General features: G+C 40.0%; 2 protein-coding genes across 6 annotated transcripts; both read right to left on the minus strand.

Annotated features, from left to right (window-relative positions):
- Positions 1–340: 340 nt before the first annotated feature.
- trpm6 (transient receptor potential cation channel, subfamily M, member 6) lies at positions 341–23,016 on the minus strand. Of its 5 annotated transcripts, none has more exons than XM_041786615.1 (41): positions 22,854–23,016; positions 21,567–21,736; positions 21,379–21,458; positions 21,109–21,147; positions 19,497–19,686; positions 19,047–19,260; positions 18,329–18,453; positions 16,101–16,272; positions 15,596–15,770; positions 15,345–15,468; positions 15,192–15,264; positions 14,323–14,423; positions 14,089–14,223; positions 12,298–12,351; positions 12,024–12,158; positions 11,799–11,924; positions 10,422–10,693; positions 9,971–10,199; positions 9,611–9,763; positions 8,852–8,998; positions 8,565–8,693; positions 8,162–8,413; positions 7,909–8,083; positions 6,776–6,890; positions 6,489–6,688; positions 6,244–6,376; positions 5,409–5,844; positions 4,618–5,266; positions 4,392–4,486; positions 3,577–3,679; positions 3,122–3,168; positions 2,959–3,023; positions 2,829–2,854; positions 2,666–2,716; positions 2,481–2,546; positions 2,075–2,373; positions 1,897–1,979; positions 1,621–1,826; positions 1,485–1,536; positions 1,259–1,371; positions 341–470 (listed from the first exon to the last, which is right to left on the minus strand). In XM_041786615.1, exons 2-41 carry the CDS (start codon positions 21,582–21,584, stop codon positions 388–390), a joined length of 5,940 nt encoding a protein of 1,979 aa, XP_041642549.1. In that variant the 5' UTR covers positions 21,585–21,736; positions 22,854–23,016; the 3' UTR covers positions 341–387. The 5 variants fall into 5 exon arrangements, 4 of the variants coding, with proteins under 4 accessions (XP_041642549.1, XP_041642550.1, XP_041642551.1 ...); XM_041786616.1 differs by lacking the exon at positions 22,854–23,016 and adding an exon at positions 22,625–22,679; XM_041786617.1 differs by lacking the exon at positions 21,567–21,736.
- A 733-nt stretch (positions 23,017–23,749) lies between these two features.
- wu:fa19b12 (uncharacterized protein LOC560551 homolog) lies at positions 23,750–26,241 on the minus strand. Its single transcript, XM_041788420.1, has 2 exons — positions 25,427–26,241; positions 23,750–24,783 (listed from the first exon to the last, which is right to left on the minus strand). Exons 1-2 carry the CDS (start codon positions 25,814–25,816, stop codon positions 24,616–24,618), a joined length of 558 nt encoding a protein of 185 aa, XP_041644354.1. The 5' UTR covers positions 25,817–26,241; the 3' UTR covers positions 23,750–24,615.
- Between the last annotated feature and the right edge of the window lie 930 nt (positions 26,242–27,171).

Raw genomic sequence — 27,171 nt, forward strand, 5'->3', positions numbered from 1 at the left:
CCACCTCTGAGACAAAGTGCTAAAACTGGACTTCTGTGAAATGTTAGGTCTTGTAAAAGCACATATGACAATGTATAATTTCTTAATAAACCTCTTTTCATTTATAAAAATATGAAAATACCCTTCCTTGAGATAGCTTTCTTTGTACATTAAAACCATATACTAAGCATCTTTTGTTAAAATTAAAGAACAAATCCAGTCACAGACTGCTTAGTCTTAGTTATCAACCCATCTGCTTGTTTTCTCTGGTAATAAATCACAGCTGATACAGGCAACCATGGAAGTATTTGCAAGAGCATATGTCAAAGTGCATTAATGCCACTTTGTCTCTGTACATGTGCAGGTCAAAGTGCATGGGCCAGTTTTTCCTACTTCCTGGGTGAAAAGTTACACCCCAGTTTCATCGTCTTCTTGTGCCTCTTTCTCCGACACCGGCTCTGCCCCGCAGTTGTCCGGATGCTTCCTTAAATCTGAACAACAGAAACATCAGTTAGCGATGTGTCGCTCTGATAACACAATCATTACCACAAGAAAGAGAATACTGACAGGCCTGGGAGGAAGTCCACGCATCCAGCATGAATAATTTGGTTTGATTTGTAGGAGAAATCTTGGAGAGGACACAAGATGAGGAAGGGGAAAGACAACGCACCTTTGAAATATCAAACCAAGTGTGTCTGAGTGTTTGTGTTTGTGTGTTTGTTTGCCGGGCTTGTTTGTTTTTGAGCACAGTTTCTTTCCGAGCAGTTATCCTCTAGATGCCGGTATCGTGCCTACCCAGAGACGTTAATTAATAGCTAATCAAAGCTAATGTCTCAGCAGCACATCGCCAGCACAAAGACATGATTAATACGTAATCAAAGGCCGTGGAGCACAACGCACAAAGCAGGGCCCACCCCCATGCCTCAAACACTACTGTTGTTGTAGAAATAAACGAACACTCGCGGCTTAATTAGCTGGCTGTTGGTGTGTGCTGTCTTCATCTGAAGTTGTTGGGGATTTATCTCAGAGCCAACGTTGGCCTCCAGAGTGACGACACAGAGGTGACATACACAAACGTATACACACGTGCATGAGAAAAGAAACACTAATGACAAAGGACAACCAAGTGTATACACACAGGAATAGAAGTCACATATTGTTTGAGTATAAAAACTGTTTAATGACAAACATGCACACATTCCTCTTACCTTTTCTCTCTCTGTGCATGCACAGCCACACAAACAGACATACAAAAGTGCCAGCTCTCAACATTTCTGACCTGATAGGCCCAGTCTGCGGCAGCATGCACTACAAGAGTGTTTCTGCAGGAAACCACTGATGGCAGCAGCTCCGAGGTTATCTGGCCCAAAAAGCATCTCACCCCTGGTACCACTGCAACACAGTCAGAACACAGACTCATCCGTAAACATTTTCATTTTAAGTTTCAAAACCAGAGAAAAGTGCTCGGAAACTAGATGTAATAAACATCCATGATGTTACTGTACCTTTGATTGTCTGCCATGATGACTGTTGGATCAGTCAGCACCTCTCCAACACCTTTGAATAATAAAACAAGATAAAAGCAGATATTTGGAAGAAAACTTACCACCACTGCATTCAAACATACAATAAAGAAATCACCTTGCATGTCCAGCACCAGAAGCTCTCTGCAGGAGTACTCATATGTCCAGTGGGAGAATGCGAGCAGAATTTCTTCCAGTGAACAGCAGGGGGCGATCTCCTCTCCTGTGTTGTTGTTGTACTTCCTAAAGTCACCGGACATGTTCCTCTCAATGGTCAACCACTGGCCATTTGAATGCCAGAGGACCAGAGAAACATCTAGAAACCTTTATTAAAGCAAGACAGTTAAGTACAAGAAAAAACTCCTAATTGTGCAGAATACAAAAACACACATACCTTGGAGAGTGGTGAATATCATCAGGTTTGACCTGGTTGAATATTTGCATCATCTTCTGGGCTGCTCTCTGCTGTTGGATCTCCTGGAAGTGTGTCAAACAGACAGGCATCATACAGCTGATACGTAAATGTCATTGAGTAAACTTGTTTCATACATTCACCTTTCAGGTACACTCACCCTCAAACAAAGCTGCAGTGCCGTGCTACCATGGAAGTACCTCTGCCAGGCACAAACCACCTCTGGCTTAAAGGCTTTTACCACGTACACCAGCCCAGGTCTAATCACTTCCTGTTCCGCCCAGGTACACAACACCCTACAGCCCTTCCTCAGACCTCCATCCAAAGAGCCCTCCTCACTGGAAAGGGGCTGCAGTAAAGCAGACAGACCCTTTGATGACCAGGACGAGATCGTACTGGATTCAGGGTTTGAATCAGAGGCCATTTCTTCCAGAGAGTAGATGCTCACCTCTTCTCCTCCTACACAATGTGGGGGTCAATTGGAGACACCCATGAAATAATGGACATTAAAAAAAAAAAAAAAAAAAAAAAAAAGGTAACAAACAAGAAACACCAAATAGAATTACCCAGCATGGAAACAGGAGTAAAGGGAATGGTGTGAGCCAGTCTCATCAGGTTGTTTTTTTCCATAGCTGTTTAAACACAAACAGAAGACATGAGCTAAAACACCAGTGTTCTCACTTTTATTATTTAATGCACTAAATGTCTTTCCTACTACAGTAAATCTTACTTCTGCAAACTATCATAATACCTGAATAATGTGGATATAGACTGTTTGTGGACTGGAACGAAGAGCTTTTCACTGCGGAGTGAATAATGGACGAATTAAAACACAAAACTCTTACACTTTAATAAATAATTAAACAAGGGGTTGAAAAAAGAAAGGAAAATATCCAAACTTTGTTAAGAAGTACCTTCAGGAGCAATCCCACTCTGTAAACTACAAAAGAAACATAAAGAAATGTATTGAATTTTAATGACTAAAGTCTGAAAGTGTTTAAAAGTTGATTAAGTAATGGTAGACCAGAAGAAAAACAGACTTACGAAGACCTACGGCTCATTGATCTGGCCACGCTGTTCCATGCTGAATGAGTGGGGCTCCACATATCCTGAAGGCCAAAGCAAACATAATCTTACAAATTAGATATAGCTTTTATATTTTAATTGCATGACTAACATTGCATTTTCTCCAATTAAGCAGATTTACCTGATAGGAAAACACTTGTTTCTGCAACAGATCCATTGGTTCAAAATCTAAAACAAAAACAAGAATCTCAACATTCTTTCAAATATTGAAAACAAAATTTAATCATAATTAATACATGAACTGCACAAGTCACTTTTTTTGTCTTTTATCATCAATTCTAAGTAGATTTCATTATAAATCAGGGAAGTATAACAGGCTTTTCATGCGAATCCACTGTCATTTTTTTTTATTCTAGTTTGGCAATTTCTATTTCTTTTAGAGATTGTGGAGAGAGAGTAGGGAATGACTTTTGGGAAAGAAGCCTCAAGCCTGAACAGAACCCAGGCCACCTGCCTTGGAGACAACAGCTTCCAAAAATGGTGCACACAGACATCACCACTAAACCGCCAGCTGCCCCTCATTTTTAATTTTAACAAGACTATGTTCTTGATTGAAATTGCACTATAAGTACTTACTCAGCTGGCTGAGGCTGGTTGAAGCCGACCAACATGTAGGTTCTCCTCTCAGTCTCTTGAGCCTTCTCCAGCAGGCATCAGACAGGTGGGACTGCATAGTTGCCTATTTTCATTACACATCAAGACATGGCAGACATTCAAATGAATAAAACACAGCTTTCACAAAGGTTTAATTTCAATGAACCACGCAACAATTAATTCATTGCTGAATAATTGTTGCGTGGTTAACCTGGCTGCCAGATAGACTGTTTCCTCCTAAACAAAATTTTTGGAAAGGGCTAAAGGTGAAGGTTGCTGGTGGATAAAACTCAAGGGGAAAGTCAGGAGAAGTGCAAAAACATATCTGCCAAGAAAGGCTCTCAGTGTGGTTCATTTCTCCTCTTTTAATAAAGAAATGCTGTCCTGATCTGATAGACTGTCGCTACAACTTCATCCAAGCTAACAGTCTCACAGGGCTTCAAATGCAACTTAATCCTGCTCAAAAAATTTTCCCACCATAAAAAGCTTTCAGTGTGGTTCTTTGCTCTTTTTTAATGAAAACATGTGGTCCAATTTTGAAAAACCTATCACTATATTATAGCTGCATCTGAGCTAATCGCTACACCCGTGGCAGCCGTTGCTACCAGCTCTTAGTACAACTACACCACACCCAGAGCTACCGCCTTATTCTCCTCATATGACGCTGTATGGCAAAATCCTTTCAGGAGCTTTGCAAGATGGATCGGCCAGATCACAGACATAGAATTTCGCCAATCCATCTGTTTTTCAAGGTTAAATCTTAACAGCATTCACTGAAGAAAGACATGTTACATTACAGGATCTGGACAGCTCCCTTGTATCTTCACTGTCTTCCTGCTTTGAGTTTTTTCTCTGCCATCAATTTGTGTGAAGTCTGAAGACCTGGACCACTCTGCAGAAATGATAAACATAATTTTCTGTGATGCATTAAATGCAAAATACAAAAAAATATAAATTCAACTAAGACATACACTTCTGGTTTATTTATATTGCTGGTTTTATCAATTTAAAGCACAGCAATACCTTTGCCCCTGCTGCATCGTAGCGATGTGTCATCTCTAAAAATCGTCCCACCAGATATGTCCTCTTTGTTCACTGGTTCATTCAGAGAGGAAAACGATCCCCTTAGTGGAGCCCCTGAGAAAGTCATGTTCTCCACACTGGAGGACAGGGACCTGCAGTAGCCATAGGGACGTTCTCTGGACAGACACGCCCGCCTGGGCAACTTCATAAGTTTAGACCGGGAACTTGGTCTGACATCCTCTGGAGAAAAGCTGGGTTTCACCGAACCCTCAGACATGTTCTGAGGGTCAGACAAAGGGAGAGCATTGCTAGAGGCCTCTGATGCTTCTCTGCTGGACAGCTGTCCCCTCTCTTCCTCTTGCGTTTCCTCTTCTTCATTTTGTTCTTTCTCCTCCTCCACAGAAGTTTCCTCCTGACTGGGATGCAGGTGGGTGTCACACGTCCAGGGTTTGTGATGTGGTGACTCCAAGCTTCTGGAAGGAAAAGGAGGCCCACAGAGGGACGGTCCACAAGACTCACAGGGAGTCTGACCCCTGACAACAATAGGATGAACTCTACCTCCATGAAGAAAAAGGGAGGTATGAGATGCAGGTCTAGAGCTGCCCTGCCAGTTGTCAGTGTAATGTTCAACAGCAGCACGATGTGAGTCCTTGTGGGAAAAGCACAGCCAAAACAAAATAATCTGGATGATACAAGTAATTATTCATCATGTACTAACTGTGTTTATGTTCTTTCAGTTTTTACATTAGCCCAATGTCACAATGGAATGAAAACTTTAAAACACCAAATACCTCCTTTGCCACTTGTTCTCCCTCCTCAGTGTGTCCCTGTTGTCCTCTGCTCCCTCGGACTCCTACATGACGCTCCTGTGATGCCAGTTTGCTCACTGGTAGAGTGAAACCCTTCAGTAAAGAAGGCGGGGTACTTTTACAAGACTTGGCTATTGCTCGCCGCATGCTAAGGACACCACATTCTGCTCCATTCTTTTGCTGGAGGGTCAAGCTTTGAGGAAGAATATGCTGGGATGCTATGACTGGTCCACACTGAGCAAGGCGTGCCTCCTCCTGATGCAGGCTATCAGAGGCAGAGAGCAGGGTGAGGGTGTCCACAGCCAGCGCAGACAGGTCCTGGAGGTGACCCAGCTGAGAGTCCAACTCAGACAGGCTGTTTTGAACAAAGCTAACTTTCTCTGTGACCTCCCCCACCATCATGCACATCTCCTCAGCTCTGGTGGAACAAATAACAATATAGATATGTATATTTTTAAATGAAACTGTCATACTTTTTGCTACACTTGCACAATTTTAGCCGGTGTCTTTTCTTGCTCAAAGTGCAGCTGTGACTGGATCTGAATGAGGGTTTAAGCAAGTAGCTGCTCTTCTCTACTGTGTACTGGCACTGAATCTTTTAGTGGTATGAAGTAACAGTTTACTTTTACCCATGGTCCAAAATGAAATCTAAAAGGACAGTAAGTAGCCACTACCTGGGATTTTTCAGAAGAGTCAACAAGCCAGTGCCTATTACGAAAACATAAAAAGCAGGAGGGACTTTTCTCCTAGACAAAAAAAAGGCTAAAACAGACTAATTTGATTCAGCATGATTAATCTACGAGAATGTAAATCCAACCTCTCTGCTGTGGCTCTGATCCTGTTAACCTGGCTTCCATTGAGATCTTCACTTTTTTCATGGAAGTAAGCTTGAACACATTTCTCTTCAAACTCATGAAGCTTCTTACGACCTTCATGGCTCAGGAGAAGCTCTGGGGACAACAGGTGAGACACTCGCTGTGAGTTATATTAGAAAATGTCCACAGTGGTATAAAACTGATGTATGAGTTTTCCATTCACACACATGCAAACTGTGGTACTCACTAAGTCCTGAACCTCTCTCTTCCTGCTCAGCATTTCCTCTACAGCATCTCCCGAAGATGGCTCTTAATCCAAGGGTCATATGACTGAGGAGGATGAGCGGCGGAGGCAGCCACGGCCTCTCCTGATAGGTCATGATGTAGCGATAACGGTTGTACTTCCACAGCTTACTGGATATTGACTCCATGTCAAAGTAGATGTTGCTGTTATGAGAAAGACACGATTCAGTTTAAACAATTCCTTCCTCTTCTGCAGATATTAAATCAGATTTTGTAAAATATGGTTCTTACTTAAAAAATGCAATGAGAATATTGACCATGATGATGTACTGAAAGAACATGTAAACAGCCTGGAGGAATGGAGTGAGAAAGAAGGCAGGGGGACAGGGCTGGCCAGCAGGACATGCTGTAAACACACAAACAGAATTCACATTAGTAAGAATGAATACCTTACAACATTAACAATGAGTTTAGTATAATGTGTGCTTGTTTGTTGTGTGATGTGCAATGATTAGTGATTTCTGTCTGTCCTGATATTTTATGAGGTGAAGGATAAATAAATTGCATTTCCTTCATTTTGTAGCACATGTATGTCTTTGACTTAAGCTTTGTCCAAAATAAGTTTAAGATTAAATGACAGGCACAACTGTCTGTCAAGAGCTCAATTTTTGTCTGTAGAATACTAACTGGTCTATTAGTTGAAAACCTATTTCTACAATAGAAACTAGTGTAATTCAGCTCATTAGTGTGGCAAGTGACAGTATGCTAAAACATGGTGTGGACCCTCACAATGACCAGATCAGTTTTAGAGAATCTTTGTACAGTAGATTGTTAGAAATAGAACCATTATACTGAAAAAGAATGATGTGAGGCTTGCATGCGTCTGCTTAGCCATGGAAATTCATTCCATGAAGCCCCCCCCACAAAATTTTTGTGCTTACATTAATGACAGTGGAGTTCAGAACTCTTCAACTATGTTGGCCACTTTTACACTCTATGTGCCTTAGCAGTCAATGACCACGCTCTGTGATTTTATGTGGTCTTCTGCTTCAAGATGCAGTTATCCCTAAATGCTTCCACTTTCTAATAATATCAGTTACAGTTGACTGTGGAATATCCAGGAGGGATGGCATTTCACAAACCATCTTATTGCAAAGGTGGCATCCACCACAGGACCACGCTTGAGTCCCTGAGCTCTTCAGAATGACTCATTTTGTATCACAAATGTTAGCAAATGGCGACTACATTGCTATGTGCTTTGTTTTACACACCAGTGGCAATGGGTCTGATTGAACACCTGAATTCAATAATTAACAGGTGATGCCAAATAATTTTGTTCATATAGATTCATGTCGACCAAACTATTCTACTGCATAAAATCAAAACTATCTAATATGAAACCAGGTCTTATCATGAATGCGGACCCTCTATCTTGTCTGCGTAGACCTCTCCATAGATCATCCAATAGGGCTGAAAGACAACATCTCGGGCTAAGCTCCAGGATGGCTCCTCATCAGGAGATAGAATGGCCTTCCTGGACACTCCGAAGCTCAGCAGCACTATCGCCATCATCACCACAATGAAGAACATGTTACTGGTCTGAACAGATACAGAGAGGACATAAAATTAGCATCTCCACCTTTTTTCTTCTAGTAATAGTGAACAGGCTGTACCCACCATCTTAGTGATCATGGTGAGGTATGGGCCAGCATGCTGATTGACTGCAAGCAGATCCATCACCCTGACAAACCAGAAGATGATGTCCAGACAGTAACTGATGCGGCCTGCTGTGTGATAAGGATCAGGAAGCAAACGCATCACTAGTCCGATGAGGAAGAGGAGGATGGCAATGAAATCTGATATGTTCCAGTACTCTGAGAACCAGATCTTCAGCTTCTGGCTCAGCTTCCTCGGCTCAGACATCAGCACCTAATCAAGAGGTAAGAGCATGGATTTTGTTGTTTTGCAGTAAAGGGCTATAAGGTTGGATGTCAAAACAGATCCCTTGATATCTTATTATTTGGGAAAAATACTGAAGAGAATTAAAGACCACGATGTGTCTTTTTACCAGATCTCTCACCTCTCTGGTTTTCTCCACAGCAGTTGACAAAATGTATGATATTACTATCCACTCCTGAGCACTGGGTTGATCCTCCATCTTCACCAGGATGACATAGGAGAACAACATCAGAAAGGCCAAGTAGGAAATCTTCAAGTCGAAAAAAAAACACAAAAATTAGAGAGCAACAAGAGAGATGAAAATTATACATGAACTAACCGATATGCTGCAAAAAATAAAGTGGTTCCAGGTGATGTGTTTCAAGGAGCCGGTTTATTCTCAGGTATAGCAACATGCACACAACCTACCGTGTGAAACCAGAACTTGACAACTGGTGCTGTGTAGAACTCACAGACTGTCTTAATCCAGGATAGGCACTGCATGGTCACAGAGGAAACTGTTTCTGACACAGGACCAAGACACCTGTCATGAAGAGACAGACCTTGCTCTGCATCCTAGGAAGAAGAGGAGGAGGAGTGGAGAAAATGGATAAATAGCAGAATGAGACAATATTAATGGCTTTATACAGCTGGTCACAAAAATCAAATGTGCAGCCACTTAATGCCCCATTCAGCTGGCACATTTTTGCCACTACTACTACAAGTATCTTCAAAGCACACTCATAGATTAACAGGCATTTTTTATCTTTATGACAGGAAGAGCATCTAAATTGCTCCAAGGATGAAAGTACTAAAGCATAAATATGTTTTACTAAGGGTGCAGGTTTAGCCTCGTGGTTAGGGTATGCACCCAACATGCAGAGGCTACAGTCCTCGCAGCCACTCAGGGTTTGAGTTTCAGCCTCAGCATGTGCTGCATGTTATCCCCCCAACTCTCTTCAAGTGTGTTCAATCTCTCTTTAATGTCTTATTTTTGTAAATAAATAATGGCAAAAAATACATAAAAGACTCAAAAATGTGTGCTGTGTAAAGTAAAATACATCAAATTTCCTAATTTTGTTTTAAATTAATCTTGTACATGGACTATTGAAATGTTCTCCAGTGACCAAAGTTAGGGACCTCGCAGCCTGTGAGGCCTGTGTTTGAAAATTTTGACATCTGCTTTACCGTATGATCATTTCCTTCATCAGCTGGTTCTGATTTCATAGAGTCAAGTCCAAACAGCATTGCCTCCTGGGATTGTGGTACATGGCACATTTCAGCTTTGCTTTTAAACTCCAGTAACAAGATTGTGGGGGGCAGGAGAAGACTCAAAATGATCTGAGGTAAAGAGTGAACAAGTGGCTTACATTTAACATGAACATCGGTTACCCATAACATAAAAAACAGCATTGTTTTCAATATCGTTTTTAATATAAGACTTCTCATCACACTAACAGTAAGAGACTTTATGAGAGAAATAAATGAAAACCAAATTTAATTTTATCCTGTTTTACCAATAACAGTGGCAGTGTATACAATGCTCACCTTTAAACAGGAGTTCTTCCTCATGTTAAGCGGGCCTGTCCAGAGATCTGTGAGGAGGGTCTGAGTGCACGAGTGTGAGACGAATGGTCTGTGACACGAGGAGACAGCCATCTGCAGACAGGTGAAGTGGCTCCATGCCTCCATCTCTGAAGTCAGCAGCTTCATGGCCATCTGCTCGTTCTGACGAAACGCACAGTCCAACACATCAACCGCCAGCTGACCAAACTCACTTAGACACACAGAAACAACACAAGCGCAATCAGAAAACACAGGAAACAAACCAGGCTTTAGTAACAAACTGATGGGAAAGAGTCTTTAAAAAGACTTAAGCTTTTTTTATTAAAAATTGTCTGAGTTACTGACTGGGTCTTTAATTGTGCCGCAGAATCTTAGAAAGTCACATTAAATGTCCCCTTGTTTTGATAAAAGATTGTAACATATATACACTCACAGGGAGTATGTCTTCAGTCTGTCTGCAATGTTGTCGTCCATGCTGCTCTGCCGAGCCTCAAACGCCATGGAGCGATACAGCTTGCAGGCCACTGTGGCACGTGCGAGTGCCTCCTCACCATGCTGCCACAGGAACAGCGCCATCTGCTGGCGCTGCTGAAGCACAGCCCACACAAAGAGGTCATTGAAGTTGAAGGGAACCAGAAGTGGAGGGTCACTGTGGCTGGGGCTTGACGTGCTATCTGAACTGCTCCCAGGTGATGTGTCTTTCTCCTGGATGGAAAAGGACAAACAGAAGAGGTCACAACAGAGCAAGGAATTCATTTGTCAGGACTTTTTCAGTGACAACCTGGTGTGACAAGTAAATATGTTCCTTTCTATGGGAATCTGATTCAACAGATGTGCAATCTGTGGCTACAATCATGAGTTCTTACAAGCTTATAAAATGATTATAGAATGATTCAAATACACCTGTAGCTGTATAAGATTTAAACTAATTAGTATAATTATGTTACAATAATGGTTTGGGCATTTACAACCCAATTGTTCCTCACATTTTCTATAAAAAAATAGAAAATTGGCTATGTAAAAAACAAGGAGCTGATGAAAGTATTGTTGAACTTCTTACCTAAAATGGTGGTCATAATAATGATAAAAATTAGGGTTGTCAGCATTAATCACAATTAATTTAGGTTCTTAATTACAGAATGGAGTTTTAAATCACCACCAATCACATGCTTTATTGTCCCTTTCAACACACTTTTGTTAAACCACTGCAGTGTCTTCCCTGCAGCCACAGTGATGTAAAATAAGTCCACTACTGCTCACGGTCTCATTTCTCTTTAAAAAAAACTCAGACAGCTCAGTGAAGAAGTCAAAAGCCATCTGAACCTTGTGATATCAACGAACATTTCACTTTTTACCATTTCCATTATTCCTTTTAAATCCACAAACAAGTTCCTTTTTCTGTGATTAATTTCACATCATATTCTTTTATATACCCAAAGTTCCTTGTTTTCTTTCAAAGTAAAAGCAGCCTATATCCTAACAGGAAGTCAATTACCCTTAGTTTAAGGCAAAAACAGTTCTAAAGGAATTTCAAATATGACACAAAGGGGAGATTAACTGTTATTTACTACAGAAATTCTGAGAATTAATCACAATTAATTTCTTTAACTGTTACAGCCCTAATAACAAACATATCTTCTCATACAGAAAATCTCATATGTCAAACTAGAGCTGCTTGCATGAAGCCTATTTTTTTATTTAAGAGATTATTTTGTGGCTTTTTTTCCTTTCCTCAGATAGGACAGCTTAAAAGAGACAGTAAACTTTTTCAGACAGTTTGTAACACTTTTTAGGAAAAGATCACACCAACCTTTGGTTTGTAGGGCTGGGCAGTTCTGAAGAAATGCAGATCCTGGACACTCCTGCTCAGTTTAGAGTTTGTTATTAATCCTCTTCTCTGTCTGGACAGGGAGCTGGAGCTGTCCCGTCTACCCTCCTACACCCATCCAGAAAACATAAATAGAACACAAGTCATGCCAATTTGAAAACTGAAATACTTTGTAGAAAACAAAAGAGCTGTAATTGTGCTGCTCACTTTGTCCTGCAGGCGGTTGTAGGCGGCTCTGAAGTGCTTTCTTGTGTACGTGCTACGGTACGCTCCTCCTATCAGGTACTCGATCACAAGGCCCATATCAATGATAGAAAGACGGTAACCTATGGGGAGGGAGGTCTACGCACATACAAACACACAGATACAGTCAGTGAAAATCACTTCCCACTGCTATGCAAATAAATGCAGATATTCTTTGTAAAATCTTATAACATCTGCTGTATTATATTTGATTAGAGCTGATTTCATCCCTTCTGACCTGTTTTGCGTCCTCAACAAGGTGATGGAGGAAACGGTCTGTCTGTCCCTGAGGCTGTGGAAAGACATTTGTATTACAATCTTGACAGAAAATAAAAGTAAATACAAAAAGACCAAATAAGAAGGAAAACAATGCTTTTGAACAGAGCTGCATATTTCATATTCAGAAACAGCTCTGGGACCCTTGGCTACTTTCTTAGGGGGACTTATTATCCAAGAGTAATGAATAAGTAAAGAGGCTTTATAACTCAAAAGACAAAGGCAGTGTGGAGAAAGCCAAGTGTGAGTTTACTGATGATTAAGAGCCTTTTTGAAATCTCAGAGGAATCCTAAAACAACAACTGGGATTACACACTGAATGCAGTTGACCGAGGAAAGCAGATATTACTGGTTTAAAACACTTACAGCGCATTATTGTGATTTCAATCAAAGCAGTTACTTTTGGGTTTGCACTTTAAATGACAAAAACAAATGATTTGTTTGCCTTCTGTTTATGTAGCTAAGTGTGAGCAGAGGGTGAACAAAAGATAAGGACAAAAAGGATTTTCCTGGGAGGGATGAATATTTTCTGAAAAAATACAGTTATAAAATTGATTTGCATCAAAACTGTTTTCTATTCCTGACCAAGAGGACAAGTGAAAAAGGAAATTTTAAAGGGAATGCTTCTTGGAGCCTGACTGATATATGTGTTGGTCGATATTATCAGCTTGATATGGAGTAAACAGAGATATATGTTGGTACCAATGAATGTGAATGGTGTTTAGAAATAGTGTCAACGTGTAGATTGTTTAGCAAAGCATGCCCCAAAAACAAGAATAGGGTTGTCATGATACCAGATTTTTAAACCTATTTATGCTTTCATTCAGGCAGGGAGTGGACAATCAGAAACTGGAGAGGAAACGAACATGGCTTGTGGGAAAGAGCCTCAGGAAAGATCCTATCCCAGGCTGGTCCCTTTCAGGACAATAGCCTATGTACATGAGGGTGGACATAGTCACCGGGCAACCGGTGATTATGGTTCCAGCAAAATTCTAATAATACTGGTGCCTGTTTGGATACCACTGCCACAAAAAATACAAGTCCAACAAAACTTGACACTGGGTAATATCTTGTTCATTTAAAAAAATGCAGGTAAACTCCAGCACTTGGTTAAAAGTGCAAAAAATGCAATATCCTGATGTTGAAACATCACTAATGTTTTGGGGAATTTCTATGTTCCTATCTTTATTAATTTTTTGAACTAACACAATATACTTGTGCCTTACGGAAGGAAGAAGTGTTCAGCAAAGAAATTCAAAACCCTGCAAAATGCCAGCACCTTGCCAGGCTTGTCAAGCGGGAACCCTCCTTCATCAGTGATTTGGTCAGTTAGTCCCAAAACACCTCCAGAAGACTGAACAGCGATCTCCAGCAAACCCCACCATGCCAGCTCTCACCTCCCAGTCTGCCAACATGGAGACATCTTCCTGCCTTACCAAACAGTCTTCACAGCCCAAACAGCAATGCCACCTTCCTTTGAATGTTTAAGGCGTCTTTACTTTTTAGTGCTATGATCATTAAAATAGCAGTGATTGTATAGTTTTAAAACAAGTGGTACTAATATATCAAAAACTTTCACCTTTGCCAAGCTACTTCAGTGAAATTTTGGTGAACAAACTATGTACTAGTTTTTTAAATCCCTAAATCGTCCCTATAGGTTTTTATTTAATGGTCCATTCTAATCCAGTGTCGTATCGGACTCTATAAAGTCATGTAACTGTTGGGCTTTTATATTTAAAAATGTGAAAGTAACCGTGTTGTAGAGATCCTCAAGGCGATCGACAGTCAAGAAGCGTTTCATGGTCATGCCATTGTCAATCAGCAGTTTGACAAAACTGACTCGGTCCATCACCAGAGCGTCCAGCATAGCCTGCTCCAAAGAACCCACCTACATACAGCACATAGTTATGACAATTAATGAACAACAACAAAGATTTAGACAATGGGCTGTATTTTTTCAATCAATAGACTCAGTCTACATTCTCACCTGCCAATGCTGTCTGAACACCAGGACATCTTTCTGGGCAATGTCAGCCCGGTTCCACGCCAGGGCCATACTCAGCTGCTCTGCAGGACTGACCTTTGCCCCTGTTTATCACACACAAATGCCTGATTTGTACTTCTGCATCAAATCTACACTATGGCATGCACCATGGTTCTGGCAAGCCCTGAAGCACACACAGAGGTCTACACAATAAGTCGATGTCCACCTCCTCTAATGAGCAACCAAGTGTGGAAATGATGCAGAGGACGAGCCCTGTGATTGGTCTGTTAGATGGCACTGGGTAACTGTCAGTCCCTGAGAATTACCATAAACATACTGTGTGTAAAAATTAGGTCCTCTGCACCAGCTGATTTAGCAACTGGACTTTCCATCTCCTCCAAAGTCTCCTCTCTTTTCTTGTTTGCAGCATGATCAACTGCTGCTCAGTATTTATCAGCATTAATTCAGGCATAACTCATTTGGTTTCAGTTACCATGGTCTCCAATGGTCTCATAAAAAGCAGGGCATGTGCCAGCAGAACCAGGAACTGGCATAAATATTGCACTACCAAGTAGTGTTGGGGTGAAGAATTACAGAGCGACATGGGCACACCAGTGCAGAAGTATGTAGTGCTCACAACAGTGTAGGCCACTACAGCATAGCTACAGAGTAGAAATGACACAGAAGTATAAACCAGCCTTTAGACTAAGACCTCTGTCACATGAAAAAGAAGTTTGACTTGTCAGAGCAAAGAAAGTCCCAAAAAAACATCCAGAATTGTTTTAAACCATTGGTCGTCCTGCTGTATGTCTGCTGTGGAAAAACATCCACTGCCACAAACAAGGTAAAAAAAAAAAAAAAAAAAAGAGTACCTTTGAGAGTAGCTGTCAAAATGGCTGCATCAGGAACCATCTGGTCTTCTGACTCTGAGTCAAAGATAGTAATCTATTGTTCAAACACAAATGGAAAAAGTGTGAGTACTTTGTGTTGCATTATGAGTCATTTCCAAACAGTGTTTCACTTACAGACTGTCTGTGATCCATACACTGCAGGAGAAGACTAAAGAGCTGTGAGGCTTCTGGTTCTTCCACCCCAAACACATCTCCAATCCTGACTAGGAAGTCCTCTCTAATGTCAGCATCCAATTGTCTATAAGAATTAATACATTTCATTTAAGATTTGCCAGCTTATTACTGCTTTTAATAAAACTATCACATGCAGGTAAGTAAATCATTTATATCTGGTTCTGTAAATCCACAAAGGTAGGCATGTGTACCTGTCAACAGACGTTTGTTTGTGTAAAAAGGCAAGCAGGTCAGCAGCCCCGCCCGATCCCTCAAACACAAACACCGGTACTGGCGGTGCATTGCTAACATAGTCCAACACTGTGGACACAATGGCAGGACCTCCCTCCACCACCACACAAACCACAGGCACTCCTTGGTTCAGTCCTACAAAGAAGAAATAAACAGTTTTTTCCACCAGGTCACAATCACATCAAACCCCTCTCTTGATCCCGGCACCACTTAACTTTAAACATACCAAGGTTCAGGAGCAAAGAGTTTGAAAGGCAAGTCTCCCTCTATGCTATCAGATGGTATTTTAAAGAGCTAAAGTCCTAAATGCTAAAGGTCTGCAACTGTTTTTTTAAATATGAGTTTTTAAAAAGGGTAATGAGTTTGCAAGTATAAACATGCTTATGAATATTTTTACAATTTAAATATTTTTACTTGTACTGCTGCAGTGCACCCCTGAAAAGGATAAACTCAGCCACTACTCACGAGGGTGTATCTTCTGTTGTTGGATGTGTTTCTCCAGCTTCTTCCTCAGGCCTTGCTGGCAGCCATGTTTTCCCAGCGTTCCATCATCCACAAACAGAAAGTGGGAGTGGAAACGGTTGAGACAGACCCTCTTACTTAAAGGATTCCCCACTGGCTGGTAGGGCCTGAAAACCTGAAGCAGGGAACATTTAAGTTACAGGAAAAAAACAACAACCAGATGCAGGCTGCAGTTACAACACCAATTCTGAAAAAGATGGGATGCTGTGTTAAATGTAAATAAAAACAAAAATGTGATAATTTGCAAATCTCATAAAAGGTTTCATTCACAATAGAACAATAACAACATATCAGATGTTAAAACTGAGACATTTTACCATTTTATGAAAAATATGAGCCCAACAGCAACACATTTAAAAAAGTAGGGACAGGGCAATGTTTATCATTGTTTCGCATCCCCTCTTCTTTTGACAACAGTCTGTAAATGTCTGGGAAGGGAGAAGACTACTTGCTGTAATTTGGGAGAGGAATGTTGTCCCATTCTTGACTGGCAGGCCAGTTCAGCACCCAGACTCTTCTACTGCAAATCCATGCTGTTGTCATGGTTGCGGTATGTGGTTTAGCGCTGTCTTGCTGGAATATGCAAGGACTTCCCAGAAAGACACTATGTCTGGATAGGAGCATATGTTGCTGTCAAGCCTCTACATACTTTGAGCACTGAAAGTACCTTTCCAGATGTGTAAGCTGCTCATGCCATAGGCACTAATGCAACACTATACCACCAGGCATGCAGGCTTTTGAACTGTGTGCTGTAAACAAGCTGGATGGTCCCTCTCCTCTTTAGTTTGCAGGACACAGCATCCATGGTCTCCAAAAAGAATATTACATTTTGATTCATCTGACAACAGAACAGTTCTCCATTGTACCTCAGATTGTTTTGAATGAGCTTAGGCCCAGACAAGACAGCAGTGTTTCTGGATCCTGTTCACAAATGGCTTCTTCTTTGTATGATACAGCTTTAACTTGCATTCATAGCTGGCACAGCGAACTGTGTTGACAGACAATGATTTCTGGAAGTGTTCCTGAGCCCATGCAGTGATTTCCAGTACAGACTCATGTCAGTTTTTAATGTAATGCCGCATGGGGACCAAAGATCACAAGCATCCAATACTGACCTTCAGCCTTGTCCCTCACACACAGAGAATTCTCCAGGCTCTTGTTGATAGTATCTACTGTAGTTAGTTGGATTTTCAAAGTGCAATTTGACGTTGAGGAACACTTTTTCTGAAACTGTTCCACAATTTTTAGATGCAGCTTTTTTGTAGATTGGTGAACCTCCGCCAACCTTTATATCTGAGAGACTCTGCCTCTCTAAAATGATCCTTTGATACACAGTCATATTACTAGCCAGTTGCCAATTCACCTAATCAGTTGAAGAATGCTCCACCAGCTGTTTCACTAGTACACTTACTTTATCAGCCTTTTGTTGCCCTGTCCCTACTTTTTGAGATGGGTTGCTGCCATTAAATTCAAAATGAGCAAATATTTTTCATGAAACAGTAAAATGTCTCACTTTCAACATCGGATATGTTGTTTTTGTTTTATAGCGAATAAATATGGGCTTATGAGATTTGCAAAGCATTGCATTTCGTTAATTACATAGGGCCGGATTTTTTTCTTTTTCTTTTTTTAAACAAAACAGAAGGAAAACTTAGATGAACAGGTACACTGCAAAAGTTCAAATCTATAGAAGTGTTTCTAAGTAATTTGAAGTAAAAAATATCTATTTACACTAACTTCTAGTCAAATTCCCAGGCCAAGTAAAGACAAGTCTGCATTATTTGAAAATGTAAAAGTATCTGCCAATGGGGCAGGCATATTTTACTTGACTGTCTTGAAATGAGATGTAGAATATATGTGTTAGAAATTAGATGCATATACAAATACACTTGCTTGTATTTGTATTTTTACAGCGTATTTTGCTGTCAAATTTGTCTACACTCATAAAAAAAATGCATATTTGGCACGCCGGTAGTCGAGTGGTTAAGGCGCATGCCATATACGCAGGCGACCCGGGTTGGGGTCCGGCCCGTGGCGCTATTTCCTGCATGTCTCTCCCCGCTCTCTCCCCTGTTTCCGGCTCTATCCACTGTCCTATCAAATAAAGGCAAAAAGGCCAAAAATAAATCTTTAAAAAAAAAAAAAAAAATGCATATGATCATAGTTCTTACATCTCTGCCTATGAGGTCTGTGTTGTTTTCAATGACTCCCCATGGTGTGATTCCGATTGTGTTTCTCTTCCTCAAGTCGGGACCCCCAAATGTTTGCACTGCCTCACCAACATATTTTGACACACCTAGAGGGTGAATGAATGCACAGCAAATATATACTTCATGCACTTAAGAAAGGCATCAATAACACACAGGTGAGTATCAGTTGCATTCCTTAAAACTGCAGACAATTTAGCAGAACATGTTTGCACCCCTCAGACCACCCAGGTTTTTCTTTATTTCACCCGCCTTTTCGTCACTGTTTTTTACAAGCCTTTAACTCCCACCAGTCCAACGGTGATAGTCTTTCTCTACAAGGTGAATATGATAAATATTACATATATACATAAAGCACTTTCAATCAAAATGCAAAAGTAAAAAGATTTAAGAGAAAATAAGAAAAAACAAATTGACAATGAGGACATTTAAAATCCTTTCAAAAATTATAAAACATGCTAAAACTATGTAAGGACATTAGAGAAACAAACATACATTTGTTAACAGGCTAGTCAGGAGGATTATAGAGCAGCCTGAGCTGAAATTTTCTTTGTGCATGTGTGAGAAAAGTCTTCAGTCTCATCATGTCATTTACCTGGATAAGTATCAGACACTGGATTGTGATCCAGTTCTGTTCAAGAGTAAAAGGAAAGATTGCTCCAAAAACAGTTGCGCCACCGACCTGTATTAAAGCCATCGGTGAATATCCACGCCCCTGTGCTCAGAGCAGCAGTGATCAGACCTTTGCTGAAGGCTTGCTTCACTTTAGGAGGCAGGGTAAAGTTTTCTGTTCCTCCCTGGACAGTCAGTAGTAGTTTGGGTCTCTCCATCTGCCATTCCTTCAGCATCAGCTGGAGCAACAGCTCTGGCTTTGAGTCCACAGCCAGACGAACATACTGCAGAGAAAACATAGAGGACTGCTAGGGACTGTTGCTTGTCATAAATGTTCCTAGTTTGGCTGTTATGTTACTAACACTTGAAGTAGATATTATCTTCCATGAAGGCAAAACTAAAGCTTGTTTATGTAACAGAAGCCAAATGTGTATCTTGCTCACTCCCCTTTTCACTTATTTGGTAATGAATATTTTTTTCTTTGGCCTAGAAACTCTGAACAGTTTGTAGACTCACAGACCTTGGCCCGGCAGACACGTGTGGCAGTGTCCTGAAAGTCTACAGTCCCATAGGCATTTGTGGGACTGGCTTTGGTGTGGAGCTCTATGGACCAGTCCTCTTCAAAGTCCTGTCCAGGATCAGGGTGGAGGGATATGGGGCGAGAGGACTCTTCCCGTGAGTGCTCCCCTATCAGGCGGCCACAACAGCATCTATCAAGTGGAAAAACTTTTAGTATTGAGGAGTACTGAAGCATTAAAGGGACAACAGATGAACAAATGTGCTGGCAGTGTCTCTGCACCAAAACACTGCCTACATACAGTGCTTAATAAATTTATTAGACCACCACCCAAATTAAGGTTTATGCCACAGCTGCCCTAAATTGATAGTATTGATAATTACCAAAATCTTTTTTTATGTTTCTGCAATGTTTAATACACCAATATGTAGAAGCTCTTTAACCCAAATGATATTTTTAATGCTAAAATATAATTATTATTGTTATCCATGAATTTTCAAATTTACTGATTTACAAAAAACTGAAAAAAATGTAAAGCACATTATAATTTCTTGATTAACAGGTCAAAATATAGTTATTTACTTGCATTCCTGAACAGAAAAATGAGTTTTAGTGGTTGAATGTTATGCTTGATTAATTTCTGACTTCTCAGAGAAGCCCAGTGAGCCGGCTCAAATTTGGGTATAAAAAGGTGAATTTAGTTTGAAATTCCTCATTACTGTTCAAATTGGTACAACATTTTTAGTTTTAGTTTTAAACAAGTTTTTTGAAAGACTTCTAAAATATTTATGTTTTCTTGTTTGTATGACAGGTGGTCTAATAAATTTGTTAAGCACTGTGTTTGTGCAATTTAGTCTGATGGGTGCCTAAGACCCCTATTTTTGTTCCTGTGGTGTATAATCTTTCCAGATCATTATGTTCCTTCTGTCGATTTTCATAAGAATTTATTCAGTGACACACTTTGATATGCAATTTTGTACCATATGTGCTATACATGTGAAGTTCAGTAGTAATTTTAAGACTGGAATCCATTTCAAGAAATAAGACAAATAGTTTTAAAGAGCTTTAAAGATGTGGTTGTTTATTATAGGGCGCCCATTATCAAAGAAGAGCTGTTGGTTTTAATTTACAGGGTCCTTATATGCTTCCACTATGAGTATTTAGGTCAAGATATGAGCAATTCCTTTTCCTGGCTCACTGCCTTTCTCTTCACCTCTCTCAGCCTTCTAAATTCACACCTATAACTTCTGAAATCTTCTTCACTGTCTGTATCACTAACTTTTATGTCCTATGTTTGTTGTCAAATGTCATATTCTAAAAAAATTCAAAGGTGCTGGAAATATTACTTTTCACAAGCCGTCTTGTGAGACTTTTAGAGCACATGCAATATTCAAAATTATTAAAACTGTAAAGAGATAAGAGTGAATAAAACTGAAAGCAAAGAGAGGAAATGATGAAATGAGGGGGTGGGGAAAAATTTAACAGAAATACCACAATGATATCATCACTTGATGTTATCTTTCACTTCTTTTGAATTGACAGCATAGTGTAGGAAAAGACAGTAGCTGTTTTGAAGTATAAAGACTCACAGAAATATATGATTATTAGATGATACCTGATCAAGCTTTGGCATACTTGACATACTGGGATACATCTGTAACAAACAGGAAAAAACACATTATCAAAGAATCCACATGGGCTCTATTCCTGGAAGGAAGGGTTGAGTGCCAAATAGTTTTGCTTTCACAAAAAAATATGTTTCCAAATAGTGCGGCAAGAATTACACTGAGTACAATATGAATAAATCCTCCTGTTTTACATCTGAGAATTATAAAAACCTACACTTGTTTTGGTTTTTGGAATCTCATCAGTGAAATCAGTTTACCTGTGAACGTCCCGAGAGAAAGGGATAAACTTCAAACACTCTCTCTTGAAGAAGGTTTCCTCAATCCAAGACCTCCGTGGCTGGAATAAGAAAGGAAAACATTTACATACGTTATCAGAGAGTGGAGCTGATAAGTGCTTCATTCTCTTGTTGTCTCACTAGTCCTATAGCCACAGAAAATCAGAGACCTTCTCAGTGAAGTTCATTGCAATGCTGGTAGGCTGGTTATATCCTGTTACAGAAGTTGAACGGTACTCTTAAAACCGCTGACAGGATGAGATGTCCAACAGTCAGTCTTTTAGCCTCACAGTCTCTCTCTTCCCCTGGTCTCCAAGGTCTGGTCTGCTCCCTTTGCTCCCTGCAAATTTTAACAATGGCTCACTGACTGGAGAGTACTGTTGGTAGGAAACATACACACATCCCCTTCCTGAGATTAATACACATGGCTGAGAGCTGTTGGCTCCTTCACTGAGTTGGTCTGTGTAAACACTAATAGGTTTCACATGTACGTTACCATATTTTTCTTGTCTCTGTAGGATTTTCCACATGGCAAACAATGAAACAAAAATACCAACAGAGACAATGATGATGCTCTCATACACCGTTAACAGGTTATACAACTGTTTCAGACAAAACATTCATTTTAAGAAATGGGACATAAGATATCAAAACTTTAACTTATGCAGTTGGGTTGGGCTGTATTTACATAACACATTGTACAGTAATTTGACATAGCTTGCAGGGCTTTACCGGTAGGAATGTTTTCGGAGTTCTTTTACCGTAAAAGTTGATATGGTAGCTTCATGTAATAGTAACAACCGTACTTTACAGTCTGCTTTACCTTACCAATCTGTGGTAGCGATGTCTAAATTCTCCATTAAGTCCGTACTCGTTTCCTACTTTAACGCCTAAGGGGTGACCTACTCGTACAAACACAGACAACTATGTAAAAATGGTATGCAGTTTATGTCTGGGTTATGCCGGAGATGACTTCTAAATCCAACCGTTAAGAGTTTCACGAAAAGAAACATTTAATTGACATGTTTGCGTAATGTTGGAAAACTGCCTTTCCAACTGGACCATTTTACACGGAGGCACCCCCAAGTCTCAACAGTTGAATACGAGGGAAATAATAAACAAAGTTGCAGAGTTTACAGAATGTTTCTTTCGATGGTCAATTCCTTAACTAATATATTAAACACACTACAACTGTACAAAGCAGAACGAATGACTGTAGTACACTTACGCCCCTTCTCCTCGGGACGACTCAAAGCATTGGAAACTCCGAGCATCCGAAAAGCACATGAATGCAGAGTTAGCTAATGATGAAATCACATTGGAACTTTGCTAACTTGAGCTATGCTAAAGAAAGCTAATGTTTGGCGTTAAATGAATAACACCTGTTTTTGGCTTACATACTGTAGAAAGAAGGTTGCATTGTCATTGAGAAAGGATATTAGTTTTCCATAACTTACCATGTTTGTAGCCTCCAGTTAAAAACGTGTAATAGCCTGTGTTTGTCTCCATGAATCTTGATTCAAATCCCACCATCCCATCATTCCCCATGTAAAAGACGGATTACCCTTTTATCAGCCGCAGGTCCAAAGGGCAGAGAGAGTCTTTCCTTGCAGCCTTGAGGAGTTCATGACCCCCTCCTTCAAACACACTCAAGACTGCTCCTCCTGAGCTGTCAATACATGCAGGCGGAGGTGTTGCTGTGTTCTCCATCCTGCTGCTATTTCGCAGCATGAATATGTGGAAATACCTGAAGCTCACTTTAGTGGCGACAAAAATGGCTAGTAATGGCTTTCTCATAGTTGCTCTTAATGCATCCCCTGTTCCTCACACAGAAAAGAGGGACTAAAGTTAAAGGGGCTGTGATGGGTTGAAACATAGGCACAAGAGCACTAAGAGTTACTACACCAGCGTTGTATGTGTTAAGAGAGGGGCTTGTATAATTAATCACAGATTTTTATGCATGCAATAAGACACCAAATTTCTTGATAACTTTTGAAAAATGTGAAACAAAATTTTAAGTTAAGGCTTTTACAGTACCCAAATTTTTTGAAAAAATAACACTGCAACAAAAATATATATATATTTTTGGGGAAAAAAACACACAAACACATTTCCAAGGAGAAAAATAATCAACCAAAACAAATAATCTGTCCTGTTCACGATAAAAACTGACAGCTAAGATGATCCATTGCAATAAAAATGCAGGTGCTATTTAACGTTGATATCAATAACTAAAAATAAAAACATGCCTCAGCATCTCTATTTCTGACACCAGTCTATCAACTGGTCTGACCTCTGGACTCACCACCTCCAAAATGAAAAATGGTCATGCAAATTTTAAAAATGTTCAACAACTCAAGTTTATTCAGTCAAAATTAGTGCATTTTGGACCTCAGAACAAAAAATTGGCCTATTATTGAAAGAAGAGAGAGAACTAAATGTGAAAAAGCGCATCATTGCAGCGACCCTATACGGACACGCGTAAGCTGAGATCTCAAGAAAACAACCAAAATGGACTTGTTGTCACACCAAAATGGAGTAAAATGAAATCAATGGATGAACATCCACTTCAGACTTTTTGTTGCAAAGGCTTTTCTTATGCACACATTTGCAACCCACTAAAAGCAGCTCTGTGATCTTTTCTTGGGTCCTGACCCAACTGTTGAGAACAATGGTTTTAAACATCATATCTGGAATGAGTAACCAAGCACAATGAATATATACTGCAGTTTTATGTGCAGGCCAAACTTTAAAAACACCAGATTTCTTTACACATTACATGTTTATAAAATACTAACTTGTTTTCTGGACTTAACAAAGAGTATCAGCCACTTTTATAGAAAAGTTTGTCTAAAATATTTTTAACCAAATTGTTTTTAATGTAGATATTTACTCAGATGGTAGGCTACCCCTCACAGAGCTTAAATGAACTACATAACAGTTCTTCTGACCACACTGTAGGAACAGTGTTGTTGCAGTACAGATCTCAGAGTTGCCTCACCTACTTCACTGAGATCTTACACCAGCACAAAGCTCATTTTCTGCAGTGCACACCAGCCTGTCATGGGCACATCAGCTTGTTGCATTGCAGATGGAAGATTTCCCAGCAAACTTAATGTTCATGTGATGGGTCTTTTTGCTAAAAGTATGTTGTCACATGTTGCATGTTGCCTGCTGATATCAGGGTAGAGTAGTACAGACTATCTACTCCTAACTTTTTCAGGTCTCCATGGCATCAGAAAAGGAGTCTTTGACTTTTGACTTCTCTTGTGTGAGCAAATTATCATTATCTTCCTCTAACAGTGAAAGATCAAGTTCAGGTAAGGGGATCCTCCAGTACTGGAAGGAGTTGTAGGTGCAGTCTTCAGCCTTGGTGTCTTCATCCACCTGAACACAATGACAAAAGGTGAAATGGGTTATTTCATTTTCATGTTATTGTGTTTGCATGGCTGGGAACCATGACAACTGAGTATGGAGCATACACAAAATTTGGAATATTTAAAAAAATAGCAAAATACAAGGTTAGACTATAATACTACTCAAAAAGGCTGTAAATGGAGTTTACAAGTCCATCTCGGCCACTGATTGTAATACAAATTCAGCTTACAAAAAGACTTGCATTTTAAGTTAGACTTCTAAAAAGACCAACATTGCTCTAGAGTTTTAATGATTACAGTCCTAAATTTTAATTAAATTGTAGTTTTGTTCCAGAGGGTACGTATGCAAAGAAAGTCAGAGTCCTCTGAACTTTCTGCAAGACTTTATGTTTCAATAATTAATGTCTCCAAAATGACAGATACCCTCTGTGTACTTCTGGCTTTATGCAACAAATCCTAGTTTTAGACTGGACATCCCCGAGCGGTAGCTATTTTCCTATAAAGGGAAATGGCAGTCAGGAGGAAATTGAGCGCTACAAAACAGTTATAGAGCGACATCTTGTGGACGATTACTGCCATAGCAGCTACTTGCTTTTGCTCATACTGCGTGCAACCAGTGAAAATCTCCTGTTTGTACATTTTACATGACTTACCTTCACATTATTATTAGAGCAACTGATCTCTGGCCCCCTGTAGTCTTCTCGAGCACGTTTTTTGGAGCTCGTGAGCGTGCTGGAGGTGTGACGTTCCTGGAAACTTCCAGAAGTCTGCACAGTCAAAACATGAGCCGCGTGCTTCCTGACGTCGCAGTGCGTGGTTTTGAGATACAGAGCTGCTTCTTCGTCGTCTTGGTTCTCCGGGTCCTCGAAATAGTGTGGTCTCTTTCTGCCGCGGCTGCCCAGCAAAGCCAACAGGGACGGCGGGTTCAAACCCCCGGAGGGAGCCATGCTTCCCAGCTGCATGTCAATACTGTACAGAGAGCGGCAACATCTCTTGGAGGGTGAGTCGTGCAGCAGAGTGTTCTCAGCACGCCTCTTCGCCATGACCGTTAGCTCTGTCAGCGCATTGGTCGACAGCGTTAACCTAAAAGCTATTAGTTTCACTATAGACTGTATAGATTTCACACAATTATAAGCCTTATTTCTACGCTGGAGTCCAATGTTGTGTTAAAAACCTGTGCTCCGGTAGTAAAGTTAATGACTCAGCCCCGATGACCAATCAGAAAGGAGTAGCGCTCTCTAGCCCCGCCCAAAGTGTTCCAACTTCCTTTCTAGTACTTACTGTAAAATAGCCTACATGTCATAAAATTATTATCGACGTGCATGAAACAAAATCTTAAATTCTTAAAGGAAGTAATCATGGTAAAAGTTCAATTTTTGATTTGATATTTGATTGCCTTTGGGATGATTCTCCTTTTTGGTCAAATTTAAAATCACCCAATTTACCTTGGTTAACAGAAAAGTCCGACGTTTTAAGTGTTTATGAAAAAAATACAGCGGTCATAATTATTCTTGAATTAAACCGCTTTTGATATTTTTTACATTAAGCTTTGTAACTATTTCCCCAAAAAAAATTAATGAACGAAGAAAACCCTAAAACCAAATGAACAAAAAAGGGGGGAAAGACAAATTTGCTAACGTCGCCAAAGCATATAAGGGAAATATAACTGAACATAATAAAATGTTCAGAAGTACTGCTGTGTTTCCTCCTCCATTTTTACAAAACAATTCACAATAGGAACTTCTGAAGTGAATAATTCAGCTAGCATTTGGTGCTCTAGTTTTTGCTGCTTCAAGTGTTGTTAGATGCATTTTGATCTATAATCTGATGAGACTACGGATGCACAATATTATCGACATGATATTCATATAGGATATAGCATAAAAAATTAAGTATGGATACGAACATTTCTGTCGGCCGTACATATCAGCAACATAAATCATGTTTTGCCTTAAATATCTGCAAAAAAAATACAACTGTACCATCAGGAATAGGTGGTTGCCAAGCTCAAGAGGGCCCACTGTGAGCCTTGGATAACTACCACTGTCTACTAGCCTGCTCATCAGTTTTGCGTGACTCAGCCTCTCTTTGCACAAGAGGCACTTTTAAAAATGTATACTGGAACTCCAGAGATCTAGATGAGACTAATACTGTGCCTTTCAAAAGTATTCATCCCCCTGGATGTTTAACATTTTTATTGATTTCATAAATCAATCATGGTCAATATAATTTGACTTTTCTGACCCAAAAAAACATCTTAAATATCTAGATGAAAACAGATTTCTACAATGTAATGTCAACTTAACAAAATGTGTACTATAAAATAAAAGATTGCATAAGTATTTACCCCTTTTAAAGTGACTGGCCTAATTCAACAGAGGTCCAGCTAACGGGTGCT

This window comes from Cheilinus undulatus, linkage group 5, assembly GCF_018320785.1.
Source record: "Cheilinus undulatus linkage group 5, ASM1832078v1, whole genome shotgun sequence".
Lineage (NCBI taxonomy): Eukaryota > Metazoa > Chordata > Actinopteri > Labriformes > Labridae > Cheilinus > Cheilinus undulatus.